The 26,573-nt window shown below is 51.9% G+C and overlaps 1 protein-coding gene across 2 annotated transcripts in view; it reads right to left on the bottom strand.

Moving 5' to 3' along the window:
* Positions 1-26,573, bottom strand: part of LOC149360525 (uncharacterized) — a 123,591-nt gene that overhangs the window by 46,967 nt on the left and 50,051 nt on the right. For both annotated transcript variants that reach the window (XM_089572372.1, XM_089572373.1), the window contains exons 2-3: positions 9,337-9,669; positions 7,493-7,716 (exon numbers count right to left, since the gene is read on the bottom strand). In XM_089572372.1, coding sequence (XP_089428498.1) covers positions 7,493-7,716; positions 9,337-9,669 — 557 coding nt within the window. The remainder of the gene's footprint in view (positions 1-7,492; positions 7,717-9,336; positions 9,670-26,573) is intronic.

Here is a 26,573-nt window from a genome sequence, read left to right on the forward strand (position 1 = left end):
GCGCAACCATACACCGTGACCGCGTCATCACCGGGACGAGGAGCAAGGGCATGCACGCGACCGATCTGGCAGCCAACGCGGCAACTGTCCATCCTGCTCGTACGTTATGGTCCCGTGTCACGCAATGCGCGCGCCTTTGACGCCGCTGCCGTCATGGACGAACGGATCCTTTTCTTCCGCCTCGCCGGGCAGGGAGGGTCGGGAGGGTAGGAAGGCACCGGGCCTAACGACGCGTCGAGTAAAATGAATGATAACAACAAAAAAAAAAACTTGTACAACACTTAGATGAAAAGTACAATGCGATAGGATTAGAGATCCCTCCTGCGAAAGCACCCCTTCATAGATGCCCAGATCGCAGGGAGCCCTCAACTCTCTCTCTCTCTCTCTTCTACTACGCACGCAGTGGCGCAGCGGTTAGGTTATGCGCCACTGCCCCGGCGGATGGCTGTTTCAAACAGAGCCACAGGTGGGACTTGTGAGAATTCCCAAGTTCCCGTAAGGCTCATTTTTGCACGGATAGTTCTTCGGGGGGCTGTCTATCTCTCGACCAATGAGCTGACGCGCAGCGCCGCTGTGACGATTCGTGCGCGTACACCAGTGGCCGCACAAACACGGTCAGTGACTCCCGGGAGGCGGCATACCGCGCCATCCTGGCGGCGTGTCTCCACGGAGGGGCAAGGCCACATAGCGCATAGGATGGCCGTCGACGACTCCTACGGTGGGGATTAAGCCTGTCACGGAGATTCCAGGGGAGAGCTGCGCGGAGTGGACCCGGTCAGCGACTTTCCCGGGAAGCGGCAGACTGGCGTCGCGTCGCCACGAAGGGGGGCTCGACGCTTGCACGAGGAGGGAGATCTGCGCGGAGGGAACAAAAGGAAGCGGCGAGCGGGCGGCGCCGCGGGGGCGGCGTGAAGCAGCCAGCGGCTACGGCGAAGGTGGAGGCTGCAGAAAGAAAGAAGAAAAATGCTTAAAAAGGGGGAGCCGACGGGAGGAACGGACAGACAGGGACCATTCGAGCGAGCGGACGAGACGGAAGAAGGCAGAAGACCGGGGCCGCGCATGGACCAGGGAGCCCGGGGTCTGGCCTTCGCTCGCGTTCGGACCTCCACAGCCCGCTTCAACGCCTGGCCGAGAACGAGAGCCGCACAGCCGTGAAGAAATCCCCAGCCTGGCCGCAGAAGACTTCCAGCCATTCGTCGAGCCCGTGCCACAACAAACTGACTGAGCCCCGACGTGGACGAGCCCTACTGCATTTCCCGTAAGCGGCATCAAGCCAGACCCATTAATTAAATCATATTCTAAAATCATTCTTGGAGTCTGTGTATCAATCTCCTCGTGCCCAGTGTGGACCCAGGGCCAATTTAAGAAACCGGTCCATCACATTGGTGTCAGAAGTGGGGTCCACACTTAAATCATTGGGCAAAAGCTGGATTGCACCCCCAGCGAGAGGAGCTTGAGGCACTGACTATTCGGTCTAAAATGGATGCGGCCCTCTCGAGTGCACAGCCCTTTGGGGCAAGCGTATTTGCTTTGTCAAGCATGGTGGAGAAATTCACTGGCGACGGTCAGGGGCCGTCTATTGTTGAATATTTTGACATGTTAGAGCAGGTGTGCAAAATGGGCGGTTTAAATGATGCACAGCAGCTGGGAATGGCAAAATGTCGCATGTCTGGAGCAGCACATAACTTTGCCTGGAGAGATGAGGAAGTGAGGAAGGCTGGCACGCTGACTGAATTCAAAACCCTGGCGTTCAAATATTTCGACAGGGAACCTTCCAGCGTAAAACTCAGGCGGTTCCTCGACGCTCGACAGGGGCCAAAGGAAGACGCACGCGCGTTTGCCTCCCGCCTTCGCTTCCTGGGGAATGAAACCCTAACGCGAGAACCGGGACCTGATAGTGTGAGGCAAAAGTACGCTAAAGAGCTGCTGCTGGAGCAAATGAAGTCACAGTTCCTCATTGGCCTGATGGATCCAGTGCGCAGGTTTGTCTTGTCTAGAGCACCATCGACTCTTGAGGGAGCGATAGAGGCAGCCGTAGAAGAGGAGCGTAATGAGCTGCTGGTCTCTAGTGAGGAACGGGTGCGGCTCGTAACGGAGCTAAAAAGCGCAAGCGCTGACGTGGGCGTTATTCAGTTGACTGATAGGCTAGATCGGCTGGAGGCGCTCCTTGCTGAAAGCGTACAGGCGAACAGCAGGAGCAATTTTAGGGACCGTGAACGGAGGCAGGTTCGCTGTTATGCTTGCAAAAGGTACGGTCACATTACTAGATTGTGTCCCGAGCTAAACCGCGAATCGGGTGTATCAAATGGGCAGCAGCGTGCACAGACCGACACGGAGAGGGAACAAAGAGCCACCGCTCCAAAGAAACTCGTAGAGTCCCCCGCAGCCGAGCCGGTTGAGGGAGGTGACGGTAGTTGTGCTATTGTAAGCGTTTTTGGAGAGTCCTGTCCGATTGCCAAATTCGTGGTAAACGGGGTCACTTGCAAACTTTTGGTTGACACTGGCTCCCGGATAACGCTCCTCAAGGAAAAGTTTTTCGATTTACTGACAAGGAGGGGAGACAGGCAGGTGCAAGAGGCCCGAGAATCTCAGAAAGTGCGCTTCGTGGGGATTACTGGAACTGATCTCGGCACAGGAGGATTGTACCTTTTGCGCTTCACAATTGGGAACAGTAGCTTTGACCATCCAAGCTACATTTGTTCAGACGCGGTGTCGCTGCCGGATGACATATCGGGCCTCGTAGGTCAGGACCTGTTGCGGCAACATGGCATCGATGTCATACTGAGCCAAAACTGCCTTTCCTGTCGCAGAACTTTGGTCCCATTAGCAAACCGAGAGGCTGAGTACGTTGCACGAGTAGACTGTGGGGAACAGAGCGCGGAACAACGCTCGCCAACACATGCAAGTGTTAGTGTTAGGGCAAAGAGAGAAACGGTAGTGCCGCCTCGGTCTGAGATAGAACACAAGCCAGGCAGGGCGCACACAAACGCGGACGCATTAAGTGGAGCTAATTTGGTGCGCACCGTGAATGAGCTTCTTCCAGCTATAGATACAGACGACCTCCGCACCGAGCAGCGGAAGGACAAGGCGCTAGAGAAAATATTTCATGCTGTTTCGGGGGGGATCGCCCGAGACCCCGACAACTGTTACTTTGTTGACAACGAGGGGACACTACGGAAGCGCACCCGGCCCACGCGGTTAGGAGGGCAGGCTGGCCAAGTATGGGAAAGAGTGGTGGTGCCACGGTCAATGGTGACGCACATCTTGAGAGTTTTTCACGATGCCCCGTACGCGGGCCATCTGGGAGTAATGAAGACGCAACGAAGGTTGGAGCGTTACTATTACTGGCAGGGCATGCGTTCCGACGTTAAAGAGTACTGCGCTAACTGCCGTTCTTGCCTGGAAAGAAAAACTCCGCTGACGTCTCCATTGCAAGTGGCCCATGACGTAACAGTCGAAACATTACGGGATGCAGCCGACAAGAGGAAAAGGCGGTTCGACTCTAGGGCTAGGGCGGTTCCTTTCAAGGTGGGAGACAGCGTATATCTTGAGTGCGTGCAGGTCAAGGCAGGACTCGCCCGTAAGTTGACGCCCAAATGGAAAGGACCTTACTGCGTAGTAGAGCAGCTATCGCCGGTTAATTTTCGGATTCGGCATATCGCAGGGGCATCGACAGCTGTAGTTCACGCTAACAGGTTAAAGGAAGCACCAGCATGCTCGCCTCTTCCTGAAACGGCTGCCTCAAGGGGACAGGAGGGGGAGGACGATCTTCGCACGGAGCCCGCCATTGTAAACCACCCTGCATTGCAGAAAAGCGGTCAGAGCAGCCAGCACAAAAAGTTCAGTCCCTGTGATTAACTGGAACACTTCATGAAGTCGCAGCTCGGAAGCGCCCTCCTTGAGGAGGAGGCAGCCCAATCTGGCAGCCTGATTCCACGGACAGCAGCCGAACAAGCTAGGTCAGCTGAACCGGTTCCTGCTCCCTCTCTCATTCCAGCAGCCAGGTACTACCTACGAGGCAGAGTAGTAGACAAGGGGTTGCCTCACTAAGTCTGTATTCCCTTTTGTTTTGTTAGGTACGGAACAAGTGCGATTCTTTTAGTTTCGTTTTGTTTGTTTTCTTGTTTGAAATCTTGTACTGTTAATTATTATTTCATTGTGTGCACTCGAGTGGTATCTACGTGAAGGAATTGTTCTTAAACTTCGGTCTGGCTCGATGCTCGTTGGGAAGGAGGGCGTGATTTTCGTGCAGTCCTGAACAGCTTGCGCGCCCGTGTGTGTGTGTGAGTGTGCGGTGAACTCCTAATGTTCGATGAACATTCTTTTTAAGAAGGAGCGGATGTGACGATTCGTGCGCGTACACCAGTGGCCGCACAAACACGGTCAGTGACTCCCGGGAGGCGGCATACCGCGCCATCCTGGCGGCGTGTCTCCACGGAGGGGCAAGGCCACATAGCGCATAGGATGGCCGTCGACGACTCCTACGGTGGGGATTAAGCCTGTCACGGAGATTCCAGGGGAGAGCTGCGCGGAGTGGACCCGGTCAGCGACTTTCCCGGGAAGCGGCAGACTGGCGTCGCGTCGCCACGAAGGGGGGCTCGACGCTTGCACGAGGAGGGAGATCTGCGCGGAGGGAACAAAAGGAAGCGGCGAGCGGGCGGCGCCGCGGGGGCGGCGTGAAGCAGCCAGCGGCTACGGCGAAGGTGGAGGCTGCAGAAAGAAAGAAGAAAAATGCTTAAAAAGGGGGAGCCGACGGGAGGAACGGACAGACAGGGACCATTCGAGCGAGCGGACGAGACGGAAGAAGGCAGAAGACCGGGGCCGCGCATGGACCAGGGAGCCCGGGGTCTGGCCTTCGCTCGCGTTCGGACCTCCACAGCCCGCTTCAACGCCTGGCCGAGAACGAGAGCCGCACAGCCGTGAAGAAATCCCCAGCCTGGCCGCAGAAGACTTCCAGCCATTCGTCGAGCCCGTGCCACAACAAACTGACTGAGCCCCGACGTGGACGAGCCCTACTGCATTTCCCGTAAGCGGCATCAAGCCAGACCCATTAATTAAATCATATTCTAAAATCATTCTTGGAGTCTGTGTATCAATCTCCTCGTGCCCAGTGTGGACCCAGGGCCAATTTAAGAAACCGGTCCATCACACCGCGATGGGCAGGCGGCGAATCCATCCAATTTATTTGAATTAATGTCAACGCCACCCGCTCTTTCGTGACACGGAAGGATGCCGGCTTTTATCGAGAACAGGCCCTATAACCCTATCGCATTGAAAAATAGCCCGCTAACCGCCTTTGCCGAACAAACGTAAGATGGTCGTTGGGTCAGCGTGCCAAAGTTTGCTCTCCCGGTAGAGGCCTTCACAAGCAGTACATCGCGAACATCGTTATCTCCGCAAGATGCTGGGTTCGACTGCTATAAGCGCTTTCATGAGTTAATAATGACTATTAGAGCGTTTCTGGCGCATCGGATGACACATCACGTAACTTCTGAGCGAACAATAAAACATATCATCGAAGACTAAAAGTAATCCATTCGTAGGAAATACTGTTCACCGAAAAAAAAAACACCGTTCTTAAGTGACCACTGAAAAAAACTACGACCCCAATGGAGGTGCGGCGTACCGCTTTTCTCTTTCTTTAAAGCCTTTGTTCAAGTTCCGCGAAACAACCACTACAAGCAGAAGCACCGTTAACGCTTAACGTGCTCTTACAATTCCAAAAGCGGCCGAACTTTCTCCAGAATCACACCGCTGCACGAGCAGCGAACACGTGGATCGCAGAGGCTTGTGCCGCGGACGCACTCTCTCCCTGGACGGCGCACCGTGGCAGGGTACGCCACGCACCGTCCCATCCAGCGGCAGCAGTCACAAGACCAGCAGCGCGTACCAGGATCCGAGCGCACGCGCGTCAAGAGAGGCGCCTGCGGGTTTTGCAATGCTGCCGCCCATCACCGGCCCGCCGAGCACTGGAAGCGCGCAATCAAAGCGGGTGGCGAAACGCGCGCGCATTTAAATGCGGCCGTACGGCGTTCGCGCGCGACCATGTTCTCTCGATAGCAGTTCCGAGAGGGTCACGCGCGCGCATTGTTTAACCGCCTTGAGGGGATCTCGAGAGCCGTCACATCTGCGCCCGTATCTCTTGCGCATCACCCGCCGCTAAAGCTAACGCAGGACACGACGGCGCACGTATCGTGATTCCAAAGCATGCGCAGCATAGCATCATCGGGACGGACTTCTACTCGCAAGCACTAATGACAGCTTACCGAAGGGGCACGTGCAGAACATGAAGGAGAGCGGGGTGTATCGCAGTTTCAAAACAGAGACAGAAAAGGCGATTTTGTTCGATAACTCGTATTTATCCCGAACGTTAGAAGGGTAACGCGATAGCCAGCCTTTCGGAACTTACTGGTACAACTTGCCGAAGCATGGCCTCTTGACTGACATCTTTGGTAACCCGCATGTATCTCTACGCATTTGTACCCCCGGAAACCTGACTTAAACGCATGCCTTACCCGCAACGAAACGCTCTTGTTAGCTGTCCTCTACGCAGTTCCTTCTAACGCACCACATATGCGACCGCTCAGTGGACACGTACCCCTCCTTCCCATGCTCGTACACGCACGCACGCACACGCACGCACCCAGTTGTATACGCACGAAAACCGTACCGGAAGACTGTCGCCCGTAAAGAGAACACTTTACTATTACTACTACGACACGATGCCGGAACAAGAGACGTCTTCGCGCACGGCCTCCTCGTCGCCGACAATACGAGGACCTGGGCGGTACTACGCGGCAACTTGATTGGTTTATAGTTGGTTGATGGGGTTTAACGTCCCAAAGCGATTCAGGCTATGAGGGACGCCGTAGTGAAGGGCTCCGGAAATTTCGGCCACCTGGGGTTCTTTAACGTGCAGTATACGGGCCTCATGCATTTCGCCTCCATCGAAATTCGACCGCCGCTGCCGGGATCGAACCCGCGCCTTTCGGGTCAGCAGCCGAACGCCGTAACCACTGAGCCACCGCGGCGGCGCTACGGTCGACTAAAATACGAAACTTGCGGCCTATGTCGACACACACCGCCCACATCAACGTTACAAGATTACTTTCAGACGTCCCGATCGTACCTCTGCTGCCCAGGACCGTTCGTGCAGCCTGAATGCCACTGTAGTTGCACATTCAGAATAATATTTGTGTCCTATCTCGGATATATCTTCGTTAAACAGGAATTACCGGCGTAAAGTGGCGTGAACCACGGCGCGCTCGTCTCATAGCGGTAGTTCGTGTGACGAGGGACCGGCCGGAGCGGGCCAACAGCGTCGAAAGCGCCACCTCAAGAGAGGGAGCCGATTGGGGCCAAGTTTGGCCGCCGAACTGCAGCGGAGTTTGCAAACTGACCAGGTAATCTAGTAACGTTGGTCCACATCACGCTAGATGACAAAACACGGCCCGGCGTCGTGATCGCAGCCTCGCTCAGCGGCTGGACATACCTCATGGCCACGTTGCTGCCGTCGATGACGATGGGCCTGAGCGGGTCGTCGGCCGCCAGGGAGGAAGAGCAGAGCGGGTGGTCCACCCGGGAGGCGGCCCCGGGCCCGCCAGAGTCGGCGCCCACCGTGGTTTGGTGCTGCTCCCGCGCGCCCAGACGCACCAGCTCGGCGAGCAGCTCGTTCTGACCCGGCTGAGGTCCGAGCCGCCGTAGCGCCTGCTGAACCTGCGAGGGACCACCCACCATCAACGGAAGGGCGAAACAGTTCCACCGAAGGGCGAAACAGTTCCACCGAAGGGCGAAACAGTTCCACCGAAGGGCGAAACAGTTCCACCGAAGGGCGAAACAGTTCCACCGAAGGGCGAAACAGTTCCACTGAAGGGCGCAACAGTTCCACTGATTGACAAAGCCCAGTGTAGAAAAGTTAACCGCGCAAACGAGCAAGGCCCAAACTGATATGCTGCGCTCCCGGGTTTCTTTGTGGCCAGCGCGACCGACAGGACCGGCAGGCAAAATAACAAGGCGTTACCGGGAAGGGCGAGGAACTTGAAGGGATTGCAGACCATGAAAGCACCTGGTCTACGCTGAGCGATAAAAAATTCTACCTAGTTTGTTTGCCGTGGATTACCGACCACCAAAAAAACCCCTGTGTCATACGTGGAAGCGTTGGCGGCTAACCTAGAGAGCATGCTCAAACAAATTATCAAGAGCTCGTGGTCACTGGCGATTTCAACTTGCCAGGTATTGATTGGAATGAACCGCTATCTAGGAACCCGACGATTCAGCTTCGAGATTTTGTTTTTTTCATAACCTGAAACGAATAGTCACTGTCACAGGCATGCACCGCAGCTACGAAATCGATTCTTGACCTTATATTTCCGAAATATCTTCCGGAAGATGACCCTGTAACAACTGCTGATGGTATCTCGGGCCATGAGATTGTTCAGGTAAATTTAGAAATTAGTGGCAAAAAAAAATGCCTCCCTCGGTTAGAACTTCTCGTGCCTTTTCTGCTGCAGATGATGGATCTGTTTTCGACACGATTCGTCTTTCGCTTTCTGAATTTAAACATGGCGATGACGTCTCCCGTCTTTTGGAGCGAATGCAAAACACGTTTTTTTCTGTTGTTTAGAAATGCTACAAAGCGTCGGAACCACGCATTAGTAAGGTCATAATCGATCTAAAGCAGTGTATTAAATGGAACGGCAACGTTATACATCAGCATTAACCGCATTAACCGCATTACCACTTGGCTAGATTAAATGAAGATTTCGAGCAGCAAGTTTTACGGGCAGACTCTCATAGATCTTTAAAGGAACGAACCTTCTGAGAAATTCTGGCGCTATCTCTCAGGTTTCAGACCACGTGTATTAAGTAATGTAAACTAACTAAATACTAGTTTTCATCAAGCGTTTACGGGGCAAAAACACTTAATATTTGCGAACGCAAACTTTGGTCCACCACGCCACCCAAGCCCAATGCCTCATCTAGCTCTTGATCATGAAGGAACATTTTCTCTTCTTTTAAATGTTAAACTGAAAAAAAATATCATACGGCGCTGAAGGCATACCAACTGTCTTCAATACAGGATACTCCAAGGTTGTATCCCATTATCGCAATACTCTCTTTAATATGCATCACTCAATTCTCCTTACCCTTTAGAACTAGTTGAAACTCGAGTGACTCAATCCGAGGTCCATTTTAACAACGCAAGGTGAGCGGGTCCGCTACGAAAGTCGTGCAAACGTCTACGATTACGTCATCACGTCTCAGCGCTCATCGCATCAAAACAGGGGACAGACAGACACACGGGGGACGAAGGCTTGAGCCCTTCAGCGACCTCACCTGCGCCTCGGTGTATCCCAGCTTGACGGCGAACTCTAGCCGGCTGGCATACTGGGGCCCCGCCGTCACGTACTCGGCGAACTCGGCGCCCAGCGTCTCCGAGACGGTGCGCGAGACGTCCTCGTGCTGCCTCGTGCCGCCGCCGACGTCGGCCGGGTTGTTCTCGGTGTCCGAGTCGTAGCTGGAGTCCTCCGACTCGAGGGTCCTCCTGCGGCGCACCGACTCCGGCCGGCCCGTGGACTCCACCGAGCCCGACGAGGAGAAGGCGCCGCAGCGAAGCGCCGACACCGCGTCGGCCGCCGACACGGACTCGCACGCCGTGGCCAGCAGCTCCTGTGGGAGAGAGAGAAGACGACGGTGGGTGAGAGAACGAACGATACGAGAGGAGCACAATACGAGACGAACAGTACGACAGCAACGGTGGCCTAATGGTGGCCTAATGCAATGTAGACAAACTGTATAAAGTACACAAACGAGTGGTGCGTCTTATTGCCAATCAACCGTACGACGCCCATACTGCACCCCTTTTCACGTCATTAAATCTTAAACCTGTAGCTGCATTATATGAAGATACGCTGTTAAAACGATACCAAACATCAACTAAACACAATGACACATTCCTTCAATGTCTTTCAGGTTTGAGTGCAAAAGAACATGTGCGTTCTTTGCGAGTGAACGTACCCTGGCAGGTGCCAAGAGCCCGCACTAATTATGGACACCAAATGTTGTCGCACAAACTACCAACCCTGTTAAATTCCCGCGCTTTACCTATTGTATAAGTGCCTCCAAATGCTTCTCATTATATGCTTAGTGTTAGCCTCTATAACTGCTGGTTGTTCTGTCAGTTAGAATGATCTGCATTTATTGTCTGTGCATTCTGATGGTGCAATGTAATTTGCTAAGCTGTTATGCTGTATGCCCTGTAACGGAGCGCGGACCTCGTCAAGCCAAGTATGGCGTTTTGTCTGCGTGTCCTCAGTACTCATAGTACTGAAATATACTTCAACTTCAAACATGTTCGAGCATCCGGGCGAATTGGTACTGGCTCCTGACTTAAAGAACGTTACTGCGCTATACAACGGAGACAAAGACGAACCACGTAAGGAACGTGTTCTGCACATGTCCGTTGTTCGTTACGAGGTTCGTTACGAGGTTGCGGGAGGTGCGGTGTTCGATCCCCACTGCAGCAGGGTACCCACCGGTGATACGATGGGTACACAAAGCTGTCCCCTGGCCTGGCGCTCGGCTTATCTGGGGTGAAATGCTTGGGAAATGGGTATTTGACACCAGCTTGTGTAAACGAGGATACTTCGTGCCAGGGCGCTCTTTGACCGCAGACGCCCTTGCGCAATAAACAACAACAGTAATAACAATAATAATCAGCCAATTCAGTCCCAGGGTAGACTAACTGCGCTTGAAGACCCTTTAAGAAGCATCTGATGTCGGGTTATAATTGTTTTACCGCACTCGCAAGAACTCGCAAGAAGAACACAACAGACAAGAGCAGCAGGGACGAAGAGGGCATGTATTGTTTTCTGCGCTGGCTGTCCTTGGAGTTACTTTTTACGGGATCGAGTAATAATAGCTGCACTTTGAGAGACTGACGACTGCGGCACCGACGTTAGTCCTCAAGAGATTAAACCTTCGAGTACTTTGTGTTCTCTGGCTTAAAAAGAGAATACCTGCCGCCAAACAATTTTCGATGAATGCGCGAATGTCGCAGGCGTCATCTTTCTGCCCCGAGCAAACACTGGTTCGACTAATCCCAACAGAGACACGAAGACACTACTGTCGGGACAGGCCGTAGAGTGAGACGGTATATAGGGCCGACCAGCTACGTCACCGGTGTACACGTTTCCATCCCGTCGGTTCGTTTTTAACGCCTCGGCCACCGCGACGAACACAATTTCCCGGCTACCGCGAAGCCACGACTTCACGCTCGATTCATAACGGCAGTCGATGACAGCAGCGTTCGATCTCGATCAGCAGGGAATAGGACAGACCAGAGTACCACCGCGAAGCGGACCTGCGAGTGATATAAGATCGGGAGGACGCCCATTAATTATCAGCTTTCACCGTCAATAAATCCACTCCGGTGTGGGAAATGCGCAGAACGCACTTCCGCGCCCTTTTTCTTTTTTCCTGCGCTCGTTCCAGCGATCAGCGTGGCACCTTGGCCGGATGCACATACCGGATGCGCTTGTCCACGCACCCCAGCGAACCGACAGGGAAAAAAAAACGGATAGCTTAATATTTGCACAGTCGGCATAGATACAGGCATCTCCAACGCGTTTGCATTTCTGCCTCCTTGTGCTGAAGCGTTCAGAAGAGACTATCGCGCCGAAATGACTTCAAGCTCGAGGATGCAACAGCCATTAGCGAGCGCAGATGCAGGAAATGTCGGATCCTTTGTCTGTCCTCTCTTTCTCCCTGCATTTTGCTTTTTTTTTTTTTGGGGGGGGGGGCAGACATTTTTGTTATTTGTCATTTATATTTTGTGTTTGTATTCCTTTTCATTTTCTTTGATTTCTTTCTGTTTTTAGTGTTATTTACATTTTTAATATCTGTTTTTTTTATTTTTATTTTTTTAAATTCAGCCATTTTAGCCAATGTATGGATTGTTATGTGGCTAGTGTTGGACTGGCTATGGATCTGTCTCGTGGGACGAACGCCACCGATGAGCCAAGAAATGCCTTCGCATTAATACAAGAGGCCATTCGGCGAGCGTGCGGAGTACGTACCCGCTGAGAAACGCTCAACAGTACGGGAAACATTGCCTCACTACTTTGAGTAAGGAGAGAAGTGCCGGGAAGTGGTTTATTAAGGACGAGATGACTTTAGACTTAATCCTTCGCACACGCACTGCGAAGAAAGAATGACGTGGCGACGGTTGCTGCGGTGGAAGGTATACAGTAGAACCAGCCAATCCCTGCGCCTGCGAGCACCGCGGTTCTCCCCTCATTTTTAAAGCTTCCAGTGGCGAAAACACCAGACGCGCGCTACCGAACGAAATAATTTTTTTTCTGCCATATTGCCTTGTTTTTCAATAGCCTAGAATAAGCTCTAAGTAGAACTTCATTCTATGATGTACTGTTTCATGTCTGTTTTTATTTATATACTCATCGTACATTTAGGATGCAAATTCTCGTCCAGCGCTTCGGACTTTTTGCTGAGTGTGTATGTATTTTTGCTCTGCATAATGCTTACTTTTTTGCCTACTTTTCTTTGATTTCGTTTTATGTCCTTATCAACGACACTTGTACCGGCCCGCCGGACCTGTGAAATTTACGTGTTTGTTTGTAATGTAGTAGGGGGCTTAGGCCCTGTCAGGCAACATTGTGCCGTTAGCCTCAGCCCCCTCTTCGGCAAACGTCTAAGCAAGAAATAAAGGGGAAAATTGTGTGCCGTTACATCTTCGTCTCAGCGGCGGAAGTGGTGCAGTTTACGTGTCGCCATCTGTATTAAAGGCCGGAAAGCAAGTTTCCACCGTTTGCTGCAGAATACTAGCTGTCCTCCTAATAGCGCCAGCAGGAACGGAAGCGCGCAGAAATTCCGATTTTTTTTTTTCTTATTATTCCGCTGCAGCCCGTGAACTATTCAACCCACGCACCACACAGTAGTGCGGGTATACGCATTCCGAACGTTCGGAATCCGAATCGTGTCATTTGTTTTCTTGCAGCAGCACATGATCGGGCCAATCATCAAGACCAGTGGGAGGGTATACTCTACAACAACTCGTGGGGGAATGGGGGGGGGGGGGAGAGGGGGGGAGTATGACCGCCGATGATGCTTCGCATATAAGAGACGCAAAACGCTCTCCGCGTTATCTGGCTCGCCCCGAACAAGGTGACCAAATTGCTGGTAACTACAAGGCGGACTAACCGGTCACGCTTTGGGAGAGGGGGATAACCGCGCCCGGCGTCGTGATTGTTAGACCTCCCCTCCCCCCCTTGGCGACTCGGTCGCTATTTTTCACGGCTCGCGACCGGTTATCTGGTCACGTGGCTACAGAGCCTCCACACGATCCGAGTGAGGAGCCCTTGCGCTGTAGGCTCTTGTCGGCTAACTAATCATTTTTTTTTTGTGTTCCTTGTCGGCTAACTAATCATTTTTGTTTCTCTCATTTTGTTCGCTTTTTTCTCCTTTTCTTACGGCGTGGGTGCGACCAGAGAACCTGCAGACGACCCCGCAGGATGGCCATGCGCCCTTACGAAAATCTCTTTATGCAGTCTGGTCACTACAAGGTTAAAGAAAATAGCGCAAAAAACGAGGACGAAAAAAAAGGAAACAACAGGCAGCGCTTTCCTGTCGTTTCCTTTCCTTCCGTCCTCGTTTTTTTTTTTGCTCTATTTTCTTTAAGCATGTATCACCAACTCGCCCGTTTCGCCATTGTGTTGAACTACAAGGTAACTACAACGACTGTCCTTAGACTTTTGTCAATAGTCTGTTGATTTTCGATCCAGAATTCTTACAGAGCAGTCTTTAGACAATACAAATCCCATAGACAGTCTATATAGGCAATCACAGATTCGTGGCCATACACGTTTAGGAGACTTGTCAATAGACAGTCTATAGACTATGAATAAACAAAAGCAAATACCGACAGGAAGGCAACAGAGCCTATAGAAAGTCTGTAGACCACTTTTACAAGGGCCCGGTCTGTTCACCGCGGTCGGCAACGAACGACACCTTCTTGAAGGTATTGGTGAGCGCTATCAAAATACGGAAAAGGGACGAACAGACAGGACGAAGCGCTTTCTAACAACCATTTAATCTCAGAATAAACACGACTATATGCACATATGGATGTCATATCATACACAGAAGAGGGAGGTGCGCACGCGCTGACAGGAATGAAGGGGAAAAAAAAAAAAATTCCTATCAGCGCGTGCGCACCTCCGTCTTCTGTGTATGATATGACATCCATATGTGTATATAGTCATGTTTCTTCTGAGATTAACTGGTTGTTGGAAAGCGCTTCGTCCTGTCTGTTCGTCCCTTTTCCGTATTTTGATAGCGCTCACCAATACCTTCAAGAATGCATTTCCAACTAGCCCCAGTAGTAGCTCTTTTGACGACACCTTACGAAGTCGTCTACAGACGAGAGTTTTGCCGAAACTCCGTTTGGTAAGGAATTAAACGAGACCGGACAAGTGAGACCGGACAGGGGAAAAGTCCGAATGTAACCGTACAATGTGATCCAAGGCAAAACCGACGGGGCACAGCCATTCGCATTCAGCGCTCAACGAGGCCCATTGCGACAACCACGCAGCAGAAATTCGGACGTAACGTTGGCGCCGCATTCGGGGGAAGTCCCCTCGGCCGCGATCCCCGCACGGCCGCGTGTGTACGTGCTACGTGCTCGGAATTCTGCACAAGGCCCGAGCATGTAAACGGCACGTGTTGCTTCTCTGTGTATACACACGCACACATCCGACTGCGACCGCCGAAAGGGTTGTAACGCGCGGCGAAACGTGTTTGTTCGCACAGCAGCTTCTACGCCGCGCCGCATGTGCGGTGACTAGAAGGATTCTTTGTTTGTTTTTTTTCGAAATAACATCCGCGCCGTATACAGAGCGCGCAGTTCAAGGCCGAAACACGACCTGACGAGATTCGAAGCAAGCTGAATTCGGTCTACGAAAAACACGCGAAATCTCCAAGCAGTTGTTTCTTTTTTGCCACGTGACCAAACGGAACTCACTGGGCTCTGTTCAAACATGTAACTTTTTGGCTCTAAGCATACTGCCGACACCACGACAACGCAACCGCCGAGTGAACTCCATCGAGTCGGTGACCCTGCTTTTTTTTTTTCTTTTTACAGAAAGAACAGCAGCCCAATTGCAGCCAACACAGCCGACAACACAGCCGACCATTTTCTCCTATCGCTCCATACACGCCGCGCTTGGTAAACAAAAACAAAAAAAAGAATAATAACAACCCCAGTATGGGCGCACCACGGGATGGAAGAAGTGACAGAAATGGCAGTACCACGCATCGCACCCAGCAGCACTCCCCTTTGAGGACAAACATGGTTCTATACCACACAGGCGACGAATTTTCAGCACTGCCCCAACACTTCCCCCCTTTGCATCACTCATCTTGCAGACGGCGAGTCCTTACGCTGTCGCCGCAAAGCACTCCTCAACGACATACCGCCGTGTACACTGCAGCCACATCATTAAGAGGTAATAAGGGAGTAATTACTCGTTGGCATCCACCCAAGCGCAGCCATACGGCTACAAAGGAAAGCTATACAGCTTCCTCAGGGACTTCGTTGTCAAAGAAAAAAATCGTGCAGGTCCGGGGTTCGAACCACGGAACACCGATACAGCGAAACAGTGGCTATACCAACTGAGCTAACCGGGACATTTTTTTTTCTTTCGTGGTATTTATTCTACATATATGTCCTCTCTGAGCTAACGAGGACGGCTAGCACATAGTAGGGCGTGAGCGAACTGATCAACAACTCGAAGTGGGAACAGTGTTGGTCATAAGTTTAGAGATGAGAGGCTACTAAGAGGTGAGACTGTACTGGGAAGTGTGCGTCAGCGATAGCCGGGCCGTTCGGCTCGGGTAGGACACTCTGTGACAGCTTTTCTTGACAATGAAGGGACTGCTACAGCGGTGCAGCAACGTCAGTGCGTCGTGCCGCCAAATAGTTCGGCCGCATGACGGTGAACATGGCTGCCCGGCACGTTGTACACCTTCGCGTTGACTTCTTTCCACCACTTGAGCGAATGCACTACGTAGATACGCGTAACTAGACGTGCCAAGCAAATTTGTGTAATAAAAAAAAAAACGTTTCTTTCTTCACGACTTTCAGCGTTGAACGTTAGCAGCAGTGTGTTAGAAATAATGCCTTAAATAACGAATATAGGCAATACACAGTTTTAAGAGAAAACTAATGGCCGCAAGCGAGGAGAGGGCATGTTTCGGCTCCGTGGCTTGCACTCCGCTGCCAGAAAAAGTTGGCGCGAAGCATAGGAGAGGACTCTGTCCCACGATGGACGCAATTCTGGCAGTGCTGACGATGACACTGCGGCTGCCATACCAAGGCTTCGTACTGCTGGCGCCCAACAGCCGCATCGCTGGAACAGAACCAGGCAGGCCTTCGGCGACAGCTTGGTCATCGAGGTGAGGGACCTTCCTCATATCATCTCCCATCCTATTGGAGACTACGGACGAACCCGCCGCGGCGACAGCTACGCGAGGTCGGAAGGGGAACGACGAACAGGGCCCCTGAACGCAGTCCCTGGCCGCTTTGCGCGCTTTTGAAGGACGCAGGGCAGCCTCTAAGACGTGCTTTTATGGACTAGGTGCGCTACGAGAGCCTCCCAATACGGGGATCCGCCGCGATGGCCCAGAGACCACTCTCATCACTGCACGCACGCCGCGCGCGCGCTTTTTTTTGCAAGAGGCAATCAACCGGCCTCATTCCGCCGCTCTTCCGATGGAACGTACAAAAACATCACTGCCCCCCCCCCCCCTCACTCAGCCTCTGCGCTTCTCCGACCCCAGGGGCACAGCGCAGGCCTAGGCCACCGCAGGGCCAGAGGAGGCCGGAGCGATGCACCACAGCCATCGCGGAGGAGCATGAAACACGGGAGAGAGCGCGGAAAGAGGGGGGGGGGGGAGGCACGACTTTCACGGAGTGGCCGCGGCGTGGCCGGGAATCATCATCCGCTGCTGCACAGCGCGCGTGAGTCGAAGAAAACTGCTCCCCCCCCTTCCCCTCTTCCCGCCTCTCCCGAGATGCACGGAGAGAAAGTAGTTGTTGCACCGGCGGTTCCGCGCCCGCAAAACACACACGCACGCACGCACCGTACACGTCACGAGCAGGCACGCACGCTTCCCGGAGAACAACGCACGGCGGTCGGGGGCGAGGCAGGGAAGGGAGGGAAGAAACTCAGCAGCGAAGAGAATAGCATGGAATAACCCCCCTCCGTTTCGATGAAGGAACGAACCGTCCCGAGAGGAGCGCGCGGAATTCCGTGCCGCGCAGAGAGCAGCAGCAGTGGCGGCTTCAAGGGGGCGTCGAGATGGGCTTCTTCTTCTCGTGCCCGGAGAGGAGGGGGGCATCATCATCGCGACCGAAACGAGTTCCGAGTGCTGCTGCCTTCGGCCAGCGAGCAGCAGCACGCGCCCGGGACGGACGACGATGCTCCTTGTGCGTGCAGGGCAGCGAGAAGGAGGGGAAAGGAGGACGGCAGCATCGCGGACACCCAAAGGACTCGCCCTGCTCTCCGGAACGGAAGGGCAGGTGTCCGAACGTGGCTTCGGGGGAATGCTGCGAAACGGCGGCCATTCCGATCCCTGTACTACCTTCGCTCGAGAACTTCTATACCGATTCGTAAGGAAACTTAGCAGATCACCGACCACAATCGCAGCTTCTTCTTCAGCAGTCGCGCAGCAGAGGGAGCACTACCTACATTCTGGTAGGCCTGTGCTCCCGTAAATGCGGCATCGGTACATATAGATTTTATATATAGACATAAAACACCTCATATATGAATTATATATACAGACATATATATATAATTCTCGAAACGAAGGCTCGTCAAAAAATTAGCCCCATCGTATGGCTTGTAATGGTTCCCCTGCGTTCCAAGCCACCTGAGGGTAAGAAAATTTCTGATCCTGACCCCTCCGAAGGTTAGGACTTACAAGGCTCAGAAGCAAACCCCTTTAATCTTCTGACAAAGGCTGTAAAGAACGCTAGCTGGGAACAAAATCATGCGAGCCGAGGAAGCATTTTTGTTGCCGCGATATTACCACTTTCACGAATGTTTATATTTATCTCTCTCTCAGTGTACTAAGGACGGCTCTGACACACTCTCCCCCAAATCCTGCGGTGAACAACGCGAGTTCGACGGGGGACGTTATGAAATCCCAAAACGGAGACGAGACATTCGGTTCACCGAATCCAGAATGAGCGCTCAGCAGCGGCAACCTATTCCAATTCTGAGTTCACTGCCTTTCACTGATAAAATATATTCCAATTCTGATTCTATTCCAATTCCATTCTGGCTCTACTCTATCCCACTGCTATTCGCGATAGCTTCTCGCAATGCGGAGAAGCGATTGCGGACAAGGAAAAGCTCCCGAAAGCATCATTTTAGACAGACAGTTCTTCGGGAATTCTTCTTAGTCATTTTTGCTGAGTCATTCTTAGTCCAGCGTCTCCTCTACAAGTAGAGATGGGGCCGGTTGGCAGGTGACCGTCGGAGAGAGGGAAATCCCCTTAAACGCCACCTGTCACTAACAACAATGAAATTATAGCTTGCGAAGTCGGCACAATAAACTTGAGTGGAACCGTGCATTAGAAGCGTCCCGGAGCAAAGGAGAACACAAGGTATTCAGTGCTCTTTCGAACCACAAACTTGTAATCAACAAATGCGCATTCTACAGGTCTACGAAGAGAGAGAGAGAGAGAGAGAGCAAGACGTGCTGGAAGATATGGTGCTTGTTGTGTTGGCAGTGCACACTAAACATCGCCAGCCATACCCCTTCGAAGGTTGGCAGTTTGTGCGTAGGAAATGCAGCACTCTGGCACAATATCGAAGTGACACCACACAGGCCCACCTGACTACAGTCGGGCACAACTTGCAGCATACCAATATTCCTCAAGAAAAAAGTATACAACAGTTGTATCTCACCGGTACTTCACCTATGCGGCAGAAACGTGGAGGCTAACAAAGAGGGTTCAGCTTAAGTTAAGGACAACGCAGCGAGCTATGGAAAGAAAAATTATAGGTGTAACGTTAAGAGGGCGGAGTGGGTGAGGGAACAAGCGCGGTTAAATGACATCCTAGTCGAAATCAAGAGCAAGAAGTGGGCTTGGGCAGGGCACGTAATGCGAAGGCAAGATAACCGCTGGTCGTTAAGGGTAACAGAGTGAATTCCAAGAGAAGGCAATCGTAGCAGGGGGAGGCAGGAAGTTAGGTGGGTGGATGAGATTGAGAAGTTTGCGGGAATGCGGTGGCCGCAACTGACAAAGGACAGGTTTAATTGGAGAGACGTGGGAGAGGCCTTTGCCCTGCAGTGGGCGTAATCAGGCTGATGATGATGATGAACTTCCAGGGACTTTTCCCCATCAAAGGACCTCCTTCCAGCCAGTGGTGCGGGCTGATTCTCATGACCCTGCTAGCATGACAATGCCGGGAATGGTAGATTAAAGGGGATAATCCCGTTCCTCGATAATCGGGGATAGACCATCTCTCTGCATTGCGTCGCCGCTCCCTGTATTGTCACGCTAGCAGGGTCATGAGAATCGGCCAACGACATTGGCTGGAAGGTAGTCCTTTGACGGGGAAAAGCCGCTTCGTTCTTGAGTTGTACCCGACTAAGCACGCCTCGAGAACACGGAATGCATGCATCGACCCACACGACCATAAGGATGAGGATCCCATCCCCTCCTTGAATCTCATGTCTGAAATGAACCCTCCATGAAGCAACCCACCAGCCACCTCCCCACCCCACCTCAACCCACTTTCCCCCTCCAGGAAAATTCTGTCGCGTAAGTAAAGCCTGAGCTCGGAGCATAAACACCCAGTTGATTCAAAACATTAAAGTATTCGAGGGTAAATCCAGCTGCTTTCGCCGAATTATCGCATATGTCTGATCGTCCCATAATATTTTTTAGCGCCGCGTTCCGGCATGCGAAACGCGGTGTCAGAGTAGAGTAGAAACATTTATTTGTAATTCAAAATAAACGCGAAGTCCTCTGCTGCGGGTGTCGTCCTTGTTTCAGGACACCACCGCGCGGCAGTCGGGTCCGCGACCTTGCGGCGGCCCAGGGGTGCTTGACGTAGAGACAGGTGCCCGTCACGGGGTGGCTTACCGCGTTTGCACACGCCTCAGCCTTGGCGCTTACATTCCACCGACAGCTGCTGTCAGCCGGGCTCGGACGCACTTGGCCTCTCTCTTCCCGCCGCCTACGCCTACGTACGAGCACGTGTAGCCGGGGGAGCGGCGCATAAAACCGCGGAACGCACGAAAGAGGAAGAAAACAAAAGCAGGCACAGGAGGCACGAGAGATAAGAACACCGATGTGGCTGCACCTATGGGGGGAGCGATAAGGCAATGCGCCACGTGCCGCCAAACAGCTGCGTACGCCCTGGGGAGGATGCACTATAGTGAGCATGAGCAACGCTGTTTTTTCGGGCTCCACCTTTGCGCTGAGGGTATTTTCCGGAAGTTGGCGCGTGACCCGCGATGCGCTTTTGCCGCCCTACTACATTTCGGGCTGCTTGGAAGCATAGTGTTCCCCGAGGCCTGAAGCGCCCGGATGGAGTTCCAGGGGCAGATTGCGAGCCGACTGAACACCTATGCCCAACACACGGCCTAATCTGCCTAATCACACCTACTTCCGGTCACGCAGCAACTTCCGGAGAACGCAGTCGCGTCAGATCGCACTCGCACTGGTGAGCGAAGAAAGAAAGAAAGAAAGAAAGAAAGAAAGAAAGAAAGAAAGAAAGAAAGAAAGAAAGAAAGAAAGAAAGAAAGAAAGAAAGAAAGAAAGAAAGAAAGGAAGAAAGAAAGACCGGAAGGAAAGGAAGAAGGAAAGAGAATGAATGAATGAATGAATGAATGAATGAATGAATGAATGAATGAATGAATGAATGAATGAATGAAAGGCGACCCGTCAATCAGCAGCCGTGAGTTTTCGGGGACAACGCTCGCGCGCGCATGCAAGCGTGCTGCACGCCCACTGCAGGGCAAAGGCCTCTCACATATCCCCCCAGCTGACCCTGTCCCGTGCCAGCAGCGGTCACCTTAACGCCGAAAACTTCTCTCATCCGCCCATCTAACATTTTTGTATCAGGTTTGGAACAAATGCTTTCGTATAATATTGTGTGTTTGTAAAATCCTCGCCGTGTGGAACAAAATACGGCACTTTACACACAATGCGCACAACTCGTTTCTGTATAATATAGCGAGTTTATTAATGTATTCAGTTGTTGGAGCCCAGACGAGGCATCCGTAGTGAACTACAGAAGAGACTAAGGAGTTGCACAGTAGCATGCTTACCAGGTCGTTCTGACGAAAACGGCCTTCGAGTAAATTCGATCACCGCTCCACCTGCTACACTGAGACGACGTAGGAAGTAAAGTATCGAAGTCTTTCGGCGCAAAGGAAATTATCGCACACGGGCGCTTATGCATACGGCCTACGCAGAAATGCGGTCGCCGCCGCGAACAGACCCCGTCAAGCGGTCGCGTTGGCGTCACACCTCATCCCGACGCGTGCTTCGGGGAACTCCGGGCGGGGGGACCGTCCGTAACTGCAACGCCTCCCGCGCAAACTCTACACGGGAGACGTCTTGACGAGACCCACGCGTACACAGCACAGCCATCGTCTCATGACAGGTTAAAAGATCGGACGCAGATCGACAACCCCCGCAAAGGGCAATCGCTCCGATGGCAACACTCCCTATCAGATGGCGAGAAACCGTGGCCGGCCCGCGAAGGTTATACCTCGTGTAACGGGGCGTAGGGGGTGCGTTGCGCCGCCACACCCTGTATACGCGATCATTTATTGCTTCCTAATCTTATCGCCCGTTGTCACCTGCAACACACCGGTATACAACCGCGTACCATGCCGGTGAAGCAGATTACACAGCTCCGTCACGGCGGTACCCCGTCATAGCAGGTACCCCTGGAGCGAAATTTATGAGCTTGCGTAAGGCCAGAGCTTTCCCTGATACGGTTTTCTATGTACTGTTCATAGTTCCTCGCTGCGTTTCATAACATACTTACAGACTGTCGTGACAGAAAAAAAAATGGGGGGGCGCAACTGAACGTCTTCTAAGAATGGAATTAAAAGCAAAGTTAACAACGTCCCTAGTTTACAGGAAAACAACACTTTTTATTTCCAGATTTGAGGACGCAAAATGCTCATCGCCTTTGGAGATCACAGTACAACCAATACACAACAATATCGGAATAATGTTAAATGTCGATCAACCAGCTTTCATTCCGAAAGAACGTGGCTTTAACGCAGCGGGCATCGCTCATACATCCTCACGGTCTCTCTGGTGGTTATGCATGCATCCATGCTTTTGCGGGTAATATCGGTACGAGTGAGAAGAAAGGAGGTAAAAGACAGGAGGGCGGCGCACAAAAAAGCTATTTATAGGGCTATACACAGTCTTCGAATGCAAGGGCCCGCATAAAGTCGGACACGTAACTTCCACTCATCGTATTGCAGGCCTCCACTCCTTATTAATCCTATCACGCCACGAGCTAGAACGTCAGCCACCGAAGCGACTTTACACAACGGTCGAGGTCCGGGACGCGACGCAACCGCCGTTCATAACACGAGCGGACGGCTTAATGGGCTCGCGTCGACCCGCTACAATGACGTCAGGAACGATCTCTCTACGTACAACGTCCACCTGTTCCTCGATTTGCTTTTTTTCGAGGCAGCTTTCAATCGCGCCCACAGGACAGAGAGAGAGAGAGACAGGTTCGAACGCATTGCGCAGTGCCTAATAATCTGCTTCCCTCGGAAACAGCTGGACGCTGCAGCGCGGCGAGGGATTATGCGCGCCAAACAACTGAGAGCGCGCGCGCGCGCGCGCAAATCGGGTCCGACGATGACGCTCGCTGGCTGCTCGGAGACGCAAGCCGCGCTGACGCTACTGACGCAACGCCATCGGGGAACCGGAGGCGTCACGGTGAAGAAGAAAGGCGAGCTTATGGAGCAGGATGCAGTACGCGGAATGGTCCCCCTCCGTGACGTCATAGATTTTGCACTGAATCCCTGCAGCTGCGGCGACCGAGACGTGTGGGCTGCTTATCTGTCACGGCGAGAGCGACCGAAGCCCCGGTTGCGTCACCGTGGCCGCTTGCCAGGCTATACTGGATGGAGCTGAATTTTGTTTCCCTTTCAGCGTCGCTCCTCATCCTCCACCTGAGGGAACCCGTGCACAAAACACGCATGTACAATATAACCAGCCGAGGCAGGCGGCGTCAACACGAAGGTGAAGAATACCTTCGGGAAGAGTCAGTGCAGGTTTCGGTTTGGTTTATTGGCTTATTGGTGTTTAACGTCCCAAAGCAACTCAGGCTATGAGGGACGCCGTAGTGAAGGTCCGCGGAAATTTCGACCACCTGGGGTTCTTTAACGTGCACTGACATCGCACAGTACACGGGCCTCTAGAATTTCGCCTCCATCGAAATTCGACCGCCGCGACCGGGATCGAGCCCGTCAGTGCAGGTTTCGTAGCGGCGAGATAATCTCAGAAGGGCAGTCGCTTCATGCCGTGTCTTATTTTAGCTTATTTCGCTTATTTCTTACGTTTGTTTTCAACGCTACCCTTCATGTGACACTCCAGCATAGAAATGGTAGTATATTCAAATAAAAAGTAGTAACAGTAGCGAAATAACAAAAAAATGACGGAGAAATCCTAACGCGCTGGCGCGGACTGATGGGTCAGCCTTGGAGGGAACAGCTCTACTTTAAGCACGCGTTTTTGCGACTAGTTTTCAGTGAAAAAAAAAAATAATAATGAAGTTTCAGCACGGTTGGGGAAAGCTGCCCCTGTTATTGTGCAGAGGAAAAGTGTGCCGCTTACACTGGATATAGTGTCAGCCGCATGCATGGGCTCCCATTATACCGTCTTCCCTACGCCTGCCACCGACGGGAGCGTTGGTCAAAGGTACACGCCTCACCGAGTTTCCCCCCCAGGCCTCACAGTGCGGCACGCTATAGTATATTACCAGCGTTCCAAGTCTCTCGACGGTGAGGGGAATTCCCGTCCTCGCGAATTCCCATGAGACTCAGGAGCTTCCAGAGGTGTAACAGGAGCTCCATACAACACTGGTTACGCATCAAAGCATGTGGTCTGCACAGTTCCGCTCGATATAGTACTATATAAGAGGAAACACAGGAGCGAGCGGACTCTGAGCTTCGCAGAGTTAGCAGACGATAACGGGATGGGATCGATGATGGGATCAGTGCGATTTTAAGATGCGAAATTTCTCAAGACAGCGGGGTTGTCTCATTAATTTGTTCATGGCCTCTACCTGCAAAGCATGGACTGCCCATTCTAGATTGTGTTTAACTCTGGGATGCCCAGGCAACAAACATGCCCAGCTTTCCTGGCCATCGCTAGACATCACCAACTAGCGCCATCTATCAGCCGTCAGTGGCGACCGCTGCGTCACTCAATGGGAATATTTTCACACGAGATGAAGATAAAGTTCAAGGGCGCGGTGAGATGGTAGGTCAAGCTGCTGGTATTGCGACGACCTGCAGTCTTTATACGCGCTGCAAAACAACTTTAAAATGCTTGCTGCGCTCCCACCTCCTAATTGAACCGGCCAGATGATATGAATGCGATGATCCAAACACTCAACATTCCGGGGGCGAATTTAGGAACGTGGTGCCCACTCCTTTCCCTACTCCCCAAGCGAGAAAATTTTGCGTACGAGAAATTTGCTTAACCCTAATTTTTGTGACGAAACCGGTCCAAGAAGAACGTGGTTCAAATGGGACGCTCCCCTTACGTGGATGATCCATTAATCCTCCCCTGCGAAATTCTCGCGGAAATTTTTTGTGTTCTGCACAATGCAGCACGCGTATAGCGACGACCGCGCTCACTATACGCACTTGCCCAGGTTTTCTGGGCTTCATGCCAGACAAAAGTTCTGAACTTCGAACACTTCGTCGTTGTAGGCACCCAAAATTTGCTAAAATTCGAAATGCTCCCATATTTATTAAAAAATATACAATTATCGCATCTATAGAACTGACAGACTAGGCCGAATGCTGAACTCTAAAAATGCTCAGGAATAAGTGGTAAATTCACAACAAGACATAAACGCATTCCTTCCTCTACTGATGCAGCAGCATGCCTGTTGAAATCTGAGTTTGTTCAGCTGGTAAGGTAAGCTTTTTTAATGAGTCGTGACCTTTCAGCGTGCCTTCTTCACCTCTGGCAGCTGGAATCTCGACCATGCTTCCATAAGTAAGTTATAAAATGCAGTTTGTGCAATACTCTGAGCACTCGAAATGAGTTTTCTATGAAATCAGTTTTTTATGAGTCTGACTATGAACGCTGGCTAACGACATATGCACATTCGGTACCTTGTACACGTTATAACTACGACTTCCCGCGGTGTTCATTATTAAGGAAAATGGCAGGCAAGAAGCCGGCCCAAGAGGGCACTACCAGTCCGGTATCACATACGGTGTCCGTCCGTCTGGGCAAACGAGCGGTGGTTGGTTAGACGCCGCCGCGCCCTTATCAAGCGGTCGGTATTCCGATTAGCCGCGCTGCCCGCCGAAACCCTTTCATTGAGAGCCCTTTATCGCTCGAAAAAATGTGCCGGTGGAGAGAGAGAGAGAAACATCCCGGACACGCAGTCGCGCGATAGACGCAGCGCATTCCATAATTACTTTCGCTCGCAGAGGGACGGAATAACGGCTGAACCGGATACGGACGATGCCCCCGCATGAACACAATGCGGGGTAATCTTGTTCCGTTTTTGCATCCATTGCAGTTTCATTGATACGTCACAGTATATCCGTTTCCTAACATCGTCGGCATGATGCACTCTTTCTAGTCTTTTTTTATGCCGGCGACATCGCAGAGTTGCCGACGTTACGGTTGACTTGGATTCAGCCAGTGTTGTTTGTCGGTTATTGCAATCTTCCCGTATATATATGGTCCATAAATTTTACGCAGATTTTTATGAACTCTATTACCTTCCTACAGGTATCTCCTTTTGTCTATTCACAATCTACAGACTGTCTGTATACAAAAGTCTACTGAAAGCGTATGTCCATAATGTACAGACTGTCTATAGACTTCAGTGACGGACAGTCTATAGACTGTCGAAAGCTATTTTTGTAATGGTTGCATAGCAAAAAGACGGGCTTCCGTCAAACTCTTGACTTCAAAATGTCTTCGTGGTTACTGCGTGGAAAAACTAAAACGCAGAAAAAAGAAACGTGTGAAAAAGCGAATGCATTAAAGTGCTCAGTCATGACATGCTGCAGAATAACTATGACTACGAGACTATGCATACTTTGTACAAACAAGTGATGACTCATGCTACGTTGCAGAATGATTATGAGTCATATGACATTCATACGTTACGTTTCGTCATTTATGACTACACATATTCGCTTAATGAGTTGTGAATTCGTACACCGGGGTTCTGACGTCATCCGACACGTTGCAGAATGACTAAGGGTCATTATTTTCATACATTACGTTTCGCCATTCA

The sequence above is a fragment of the Amblyomma mixtum genome, chromosome 2 (genome assembly GCF_055824585.1).
Source record: "Amblyomma mixtum isolate Tamu chromosome 2, ASM5582458v1, whole genome shotgun sequence".
NCBI classification, from domain to species: Eukaryota; Metazoa; Arthropoda; class Arachnida; order Ixodida; family Ixodidae; genus Amblyomma; species Amblyomma mixtum.